This window comes from Oncorhynchus kisutch, linkage group LG18 (assembly GCF_002021735.2).
Source record: "Oncorhynchus kisutch isolate 150728-3 linkage group LG18, Okis_V2, whole genome shotgun sequence".
NCBI lineage: Eukaryota > Metazoa > Chordata > Actinopteri > Salmoniformes > Salmonidae > Oncorhynchus > Oncorhynchus kisutch.
In genome coordinates this window covers 25,773,630-25,782,097 of record NC_034191.2, presented here as the reverse complement: position 1 = coordinate 25,782,097, position 8,468 = coordinate 25,773,630, and the positions used below count along the sequence as shown (strand labels likewise).

The window sequence follows — 8,468 nt, the reverse complement described above, 5'->3', positions numbered from 1 at the left end:
GGAGGATGTTGCAGGCAGCAGAACGTTCTCCTCGGCGTCTCCAGACTGTCACGTCTGTCATGTGCTCAGTGTGAACCTGCTTTCATCTGTGAAGAGCACAGGGCGCCAGTGGTGAATTTGCCACTCTTGGTGTTCTCTGGCAAATGCCAAACGTCCTGCACGGTGTTGGGCTGTAAGCACAACCCACCACCTGTGGACGTCGGGCCCTCATACCACCCTCATGGAGTCCGTTTCTGACCGTTTGAGCAGACACATGGACATTTGTGGCCTGCTGGAGGTAATTTTGCAGGGCTCTGGCAGTGCTCCTCCTTGCACAAAGGCGGAGGTAGCGGTCCTGCTGCTGGGTTGTTGCCCTCCTACAGCCTCCTCCACGTCTCCTGATGTACTGGCCTGTCTGCTGGTAGCGCCTCCATGCTCTAGACACTACGCTGACAGACACAGCAAACCTTCTTGCCACAGCTCGCATTGATGTGCCATCCTGGATGAGTTGCACTACCTGAGCCACTTGTGTGGGTTGTAGACTCCGTCTCATGCTACCACTAGAGTGAAAGCACCGCCAGCATTCAAAAGTGACCAAAACTTCAGCCAGGAAGCATAGGAACTGAGAAGTGGTCTGTCTTCAACACCTGCAGAACCACTCCTTTAATGACAGGTTTCATAAATGCAAAAGAATGCGCAATTAAACAGAGTTGAACAGGGAGGTGACAGGATACTACAGCCAAATGAAAACTACAGTCCTTCTCCCCGAGGCTCACCCATGTTATACGTGCACTGAACAGCTAACAGTAAACGTAGTGATTAAAAACCCAAACTATTCCCATTTGTTTTTCCTCGATGGAAAAGGAGCTTAGGTGGTGGGTGTGGCAGGGGGTATGGCAATGGACGTGGTCGGAACTGAAATTCTCTACACAATTTCCTGCAATTCTACCATTTTCTCCATGGAGCGATGATCATTTTTTGAAGTTTAAAAGCTAATTTGGGCCTATACTACATATTCTGCAATGGAGCGAAGAGAAAATGTTATAGTTTAAAAGCTAATTTACTGCAGTTATATGCATTTTGCTATGGCTAATGCAGTGTTCTTATGCTCAAAACAAAATCAATACTGTTAAATTCATTGTTTTTGGAATGATCAATTCTCCCTGATTGACAAGCTTTTATTTTGGTGATTGTAGTACTCAAAGCTTATTATAAAAATATATACACAGCGCTTTGTAAAGTATTCTGACCCTTGAAGGTCCCCAAGAACACAGTGGCCTCCATTCTTAAAGGGAAGATGTTTAGAACCACCAAGACTCCTCGAAGAGCTGGCCGCCCAGCCAAACTGAGCAATCGGGGGAGAAGGGCGTTGGTGGGGGAGGTAACCAACAACCGATGTTCACTCTGACAGAGCTCCAGAGTCCCTCTGTGGAGATGGGAGAAACTTCCAGAAAGACAATCTCTGTAGCACTCCACCGATCCGGCCTTTATGGTATAGTGGTCAGGCGGAAGCCACTCCTCAGAAAAAGGCACATGACAGCCAACTTGGAGTTTGCCACATGGCACCTAAAGACTCTCAGACCATGAGAAACCAGATGATCTGGTCTGATGAAACAAAGATTGAACTCTTTGGCCTGAATGCCAAGCGTCAAGTCTGGAGGAAACCTGGCACCATCCCTATGGTGAAGCATGGCGGCAGCATCATGTTTTTCAGCGGCAGGGACTGGGATACTACTCAGGATCAAGTGAAAGATGAACGGATCCAAGTTCAGAGAGAACCTCAATGTAAACCTGCTCCAGAGCGCTCCGGACCTCAGGCTGGGGTGAAGGTTCACCTTCCAACAGGACAACAACCCTGAGCACATAGCCAAGACAACGCAGGAGTGGCTTCGGGCAAGTCTCTGAATGTCCTTGAGTGGCCCTGCCAGAGCCCGGACTTGAACCAATCGAAACATCTCTGGAGAGACCTGAAAATAGCTGTGCAGCGACGCTCCCCATCCAACCTGACAGAGCTTGAGAGGATCTGCAGAGAAGAATGGGAGAAACTCCCCAAATACAGGTGTGCCAAGCTTATAGTGTCATACCCAAGAAGATTCTAGGCTGTAAATTGCTGCTTCAACAAGTAAAGGGTCTGAATACAGGTTTTTAATTTGTCATTATGGGGTAGTGTGTAGATTGAAGAGGAATAACTTTTATTTAATCAATTTTAGAATAAGGCAAAATGTGGAACAAGTCAAGGGGTCTGAATACTTTCCCAAGGCACTGTAGGTCTATTATCTTTTCTACATACCTTCTCTCTGGTTTTAGTCACTTTAGTATACACAACGTGGTTTTCATCTCAAAATGTAATCAATCTACTTTGGATTTAGGCAGCCGTCAAGGATTACAACAGCAGAAACCTTTCCAGTCAAGTCATTAAACAAACCTTGATTTGCTATAATGTTGAATCAAAGATGGGAATGTTGGCACCGGACAGGGTTACCATTTTCAAACAAATCTTTACAATCAAAACTTTTACAGTCTGTGTCACATAGATAGCAGCTACATTACGTTGCTGAAAGGATAATAGTCTCAACATACCAGAAATACACCAGTCACATATAAATTGAAGACTATATGACAGGCTATTGGTCTGTTCCTAGAGCAACAGGACCATGTCTGCACCACAGAAAAAGCTGATTGTCCATGAATGGGTCAGAGGATGGGTGTGAGGGTTGAGAGAAAAGGAGAGCAGGGAAGGGAGTGAGGACCGGAGTGGCAACAACATTCCTCACATATTTGTTGTGCACTTCTAGGTCATTAAAATATACCTCCAGGTGCCAATGCCTGCTTACTGTGAGGAAAGTTATCAGTGAGGCCTGAGCCCTGGCCTTCAACCAGCATGGACAAGACAGAAGATTATTTTAGTTTCAGTTAAAAGTGCTCCTCCAAAACACCAACATTCCTTAAATAGGCCTTGTTAAAAATAGACTATTATGAAATTGAAATGTTAAACAACAAGGCTTTATTTCCTCACGAGTGCTGCACAGCCAAGCGGCTAAACATACCAAAACAGTTCCTGTTGACATGGTTGGTGTAAAACCACAGTGCAGATTCAGCATGTTCCAAAGACAGCCCTGTTTACCAGACAGAGAGTACAGGCGACAGTGAGACCGCTGGATCTCACTCACACCCCCACCCACTCTCATTTTCACCAAGTCCAAGCAGGCACTGCTCTGCTTCAACACCCACTTGTAGATGCCTTCATCCAGAACATTGGAGGCCAAGGGGCCAATTCTCAAACACTTCACACCCGTAAACACATCGTGACACCTTAACCCCCCAGTGAACATGCATTGTGATCACCTCAATTCTATCTCACTCTCCCGTGTGTATGAGGTGGGGGCTCTGAAATTAACAGAGCAAAACGGAAATGCTTAAAACAGCAGAACTGCTTGAATTACTAGGGCAGGCAAAACAGACAGGGCTCAAATTAGCTCCTCAGGACACTCCAGGATTCCCCCAGGCCCCATTCAAGTGCAGGGGGAAGCCAAAACTGTGATGATGTCATTCCCCTTAAAGAACCATTCGGTTCTTCATCTGTGATTGGTCAATAGTAGCGATTCTTCAATAAATGATGTTGCCATTCAAGGAGAGACTACTCATTTTTACATTGACAAATACTGCACCAAACATATTTCATGTAAAACTGGGCGACTAAAATTATCTCTGCAAAAACGTCAAAATTAATGACGGATTTATTGAGTTCTTAGATTAATTCTGACAATTTTGAGGAGGTGTATACTGGCTACATTGTCTCAAAATGGACAAACAGTACGTACTATTGACGTTTTTTTCTAGATTTTGAAGAGAAGATATTTTAAGGGAGTATGCGAGCACACTTGTTCGGTTGGCCTAGCCGAACTGAAGCATGCTCACGCATAACAGGGCAATAATTAATACAGTATGCATGTCTACTCTCAGCAGCAGAACAAAAACAATCTGCTGCTTGTTCAGCCTGAGACAGGCATAGACTCCCTAATCTTTCCAAATTAACTTAATGGTAGTGTTGTAGTTTTTTTGGAAATCGATCAAATAATCTGTGCAGGCTGACTCACGTGAACAAGTATACATTCACCTGTACTGACAAATACTCTACGGACAACAGGAACAGGAAACTCTAGACATCCAAGTAATCCAGCCGGGCTATTAACAGAAAAGAATACTGAAGCAGACATGAACTATACACATGCTACCTTTGAAGAGCCAAGTGTCCTAGGTGGATTTCAATGAATCCATCTATACAATTTACCTCAGGGTTTCTTTCAAGAATAAACCATAAGGGACAAAAGTGTCAGATAGGGAGTAAATGACAAAGTGTCTACATTTCTATGGCCTGTGTTAGAAAGCATACGCCCGAACATCAAGTAAGAGGAAAACTATCACACTAAGAAACGGCTGAATTTCACAATAGACACCAATGCATGTCATGAACAACTTTGATTGGCATCCACTCAATTTACTGTAGGCCTACATTTGTATCCAACCAATTTACTGTAGGCCTACATTTGTATCCAACCAATTTACTTTTCTTGACAAGACATTTTAATCCAGTGCAATGCATTTCTAAAATCAATAAGGAAGTACACTGATCAGGATGACTCGTTGACCTGCTGTATACACTTACTAGAAACAGTCAACAGAGCACTCTGCAATACTGATGAAGATATCAATGCACTGGTTACAGAAGGGGATAATTATGGGGACTCTTACCTCTTATTGACAGGCTTCTCATCCTTCTCGTAGGGCTTGACAAACCACTTGCCAATACGGACAAAGCTGCGGTTCATGAGGCAACGCTCCAAAAGGTTATGGACAGCTTTGAACAGGAGTGTACGGCACTCATAGGACAAGCCACTCTCCCACTCGCCGTCCTCCTCACCTGAGCCAGGAAGAGAGAAAAGACAGTTAGATACCCGCTGAATGCTCCATCAACATCACAACTGTAAACAAGAACTCAATAATTGGCGGTGTTACTTTTTGCCATGGGTTCAAACACTTCAGAAAAAAGATAGGATGGGAATTTTTGACCATCTGCCAATGTTTACAATAAAACGTAACACATTATGCAACCATGTAAATAATATGTTAAAGGGAACTCCACTCAAAAACAGAAGTCAAGCGGTCTCGCCTTCAAGATATTTGACATTCAAGAACCAAAGTGTTACCACCCACATCATCATGAAGATAATTTTGTTGTTGTTTTGCTTTGTCAGTGGCAAGGCCTTTAAGATCTAGCCACCAGGCAACCCCTTAGCTCCCTACAGGGTAAAGCTAACTACTTTAACAGGAGCTGCGACCCCAATGAAAAAGCTGATGGGAGATAGAATTTAAGCATTCATATGACTGGTATCGTGATGTGCAAACAGGCAGAACTCAAAACTGTAGGCCCAACATGTAAACTACTTGCATCTTTTGGTAATGAAAGATAATTTCAGTCATTGAAGTGTGTCAGGCTGTGGACTACTGTGGGTCCTCAACTGAGCAGTGTCTCTCCCCATTTGCATGACACTTGCAGCCCCTCTCCCAAGTGTCAACTGAGAGTTCATCCTAACTCCAATGCTATGTGAGCAACAAGCAACCCTTCCTGTGGCAGAGGCTAGCCCTTACTTGACAGCTCGTGGTGGATGAGCTCGGCGAAGCTGGGGTCATCCCCCCACCAGAAGAGCCAGAGCTCGCGGCGACCCGGGGTGTGGTGCCTTCGCCACACGCTTAGCACATCGGCCGCTAGGCACCGGCTGAAGCTGCACAGGATGGGGTCCTCCTCCGTCACAGGGAACAGGATGGGCGAGGAAGTGGGCCCCTGCCACACAAAACGCCGCCATTTTATCCCAGTCAGGTCAGCCTGGGGGACAGGGTGAGAAAAAAAGAGCTGAGACAGAGGCCCAATCCCAAATAAACACTACACCCTGTGCACTTTGACAAGATTTGACAGGTGCAAAGAATATGGTACTAGCTCCACCTTGCCATCCGATAGGCTAGGTGGAAGTTTCACCATATTGCTTATACCAACCAAATCCTTTCAGATCTCCAAAAGTGCATAGGGTCCATTTGGGATTAGCCCAGAGAGGGGCTGCAAGCCCGCTGAATGCAAAGCAGTGCAGTAGTAGCCTGACAACTTTACCAACCGCACTATCCAATCAGTGTGAAGCACCTCCAAATACAAAATGTAAAGGAATGCACCTGTTCCTTCTGTGCAACCTAACCTTCCAACTCATTAGTCTTCAGAGTTCAAAGGGTGGGAAATTACTTTCTATCAAAGTATTTAGTGCCAATGGATATTTCCTAGAATTCCTTTGAATGCTATGCAACACATTTGCCAGAGAAATAATATAGTACCAATTCAAAATATGACAAGATATTTTATCCTAGTTTCAATAAAATAAACAGTTTCAGAATCACTAAAACTATTTGTTTTTGTCACACTACTTTGCTTTATCTTGGCCAGGCCGCAGTTGTAAATGAGAACTTGTTCTCAACTGGCCTACCTGGTTAAATAAAAAAATAACTAGTAGACTATAGTTGATATTATGTACACTTATCTGGGTACCCTGCTTAAAGTTCTATCCATAAGGGAGTAGTACCACATAATACTACAATGAGGACGTGTAAAACTCAGTAGAATCGTGAGTTGTAGTTTACAGCATTGGCAATAGGAATGCTCACTGAAGAAAACAATACTGTAGACATAATCATAGGCTGACTCATGATATTGTTGGCCTAAAAAGTTAGCCATAACTAGCTAGCTACCTAGCCAAGCATCAAGTTGTAAACAAACAAGGAACACTATGACTAGTTGCTAACTAGTTGTATATATCAAATTGCAGTCAAATACATAGCTAATGGTGCTGATGTGACGAATAATAAACAAATCTCACAATGACAGACATCACAAAACAAACTGAACCTAGCAAGCCAGTTAGCCAACATTAGCTAGCTAGTGAGCGACATGATTATAGGTAACTAAGTATTTTTGTTGTTTTTTAATCTGGGAACTTTAGTTGCTATAAACTAACATATCAACCAATATTAATATTAGCTAGCTAACGTTAGCGCACTTGCAAAATTGCATTAGCCAGCAATCTAGAACAGGCCTTGACGCCTCCAGAGTCAGCTGTAGTCAAGCGGTTTAGCTTGCTGACTGGCTAGCCAAAATGGCTTTCTGGCCTCAGTTTGAGCTAGCTAACGTTAGCATGCTAACAGCGAGTTTAATCACTTACCAGGCAAAATAGGTTGGAGTGGCAGTCCTCCAAACTGGCCCCGTTTGGTACAAAACATGAACTCATCCTCACAGAGTGGTTGAACAATCCATCGTCTCAGTTACAAAGAGCAGCAATATTCAGCTAAGTTTTAAGCTATTTAATCTGGATAGAGTATTTAGTCAAATACCCCATAAAACTAAGATGCTAACTGGCTAGTTATTTATACAACCGGTTGATGATTGCTAGCCACTACGCTAGCTAAACAATATCGCTGTCTTGATAGCCAGCTAACACAACTAGTTAGCTTTCTACGCTAACAAATTCATCAACCAAACTTCGAGTCCGTCTTCTTACTTTACTACACAATGCATTTAATAAAATATATACACGAACCATACCACAACCTCACCATAAAGTGATCTATTAGTAATCTTAAACAATTTCAGAGCAAAGAAACTCTCCCCTTCTTCCGAGTTTCGCTAGCTAACATAGCCAACTCAGACTAAATAAAACTGTTAGCTAACACCACCCTTCTATTCCACATAGTCGCCGGAATCCGATAAAACTATAAAAACTTTCACTCAAATACTGAATTCATGATGTAAATGTCCAGTAAGGTTAAGCATTTGCGTTCACTGATTCTCGGGTCCGGCAGGTTTCCATTTGAATTCATGGATTGAATTCTTTAATGGCGGCCAGGAGGACAACTCTGCCTCCCAACTCCCATTGGCCAATGTGTGGTAACGGGGAAAAAAAGCGGGGGGGGGGGGGGGGGGGGGGGTCAAACTATAACTGATGGCTCGTCGCTGAGTTTACTGATCAAACCAGTGAGATATTTGTATCAGGCAAATCTCAGCCTATAATGATCAGCACGCTTTCAGGCTCCAGTCAGCTATAATCTAAAACAACTGCATTGTATTATTAGCTGCCATTATAGCAAGCCTTTTGGAGTTTTCCCTGGCAATTAAAAAATATATATAATATATATATATATATATATATATATATATATATATATTAGATGAAGCATTTCTAGGTATACCCTTGTACTGAATACCTAGAAGGGATAGATATATAGATATAATATAAATCTGTTTTTATAAATAACACCTACTACTATCAATAACATACAGTGGCTATTTCTATATCAATTTTGTGTGCATCCTAGATATGGGTGCTGCTGCCAACTAGAATATATGGGAAATATATGGGAAGGTGAGATAAGGAATACCTGGGAGAATGTGATGA

At 43.1% G+C, this 8,468-nt stretch overlaps 1 protein-coding gene across 2 annotated transcripts in view; it reads right to left on the bottom strand.

Moving 5' to 3' along the window:
• Positions 1 to 7,934, bottom strand: part of LOC109909171 (mediator of RNA polymerase II transcription subunit 13-like) — a 32,192-nt gene extending 24,258 nt beyond the window's left edge. For both annotated transcript variants that reach the window (XM_020508164.2, XM_020508165.2), the window contains exons 1-3: positions 7,239 to 7,934; positions 5,629 to 5,863; positions 4,732 to 4,900 (exon numbers count right to left, since the gene is read on the bottom strand). In XM_020508164.2, coding sequence (XP_020363753.1) covers positions 4,732 to 4,900; positions 5,629 to 5,863; positions 7,239 to 7,304 — 470 coding nt within the window. In that variant the 5' untranslated portion in view covers positions 7,305 to 7,934. The remainder of the gene's footprint in view (positions 1 to 4,731; positions 4,901 to 5,628; positions 5,864 to 7,238) is intronic.
• Positions 7,935 to 8,468: the final 534 nt, after the last annotated feature.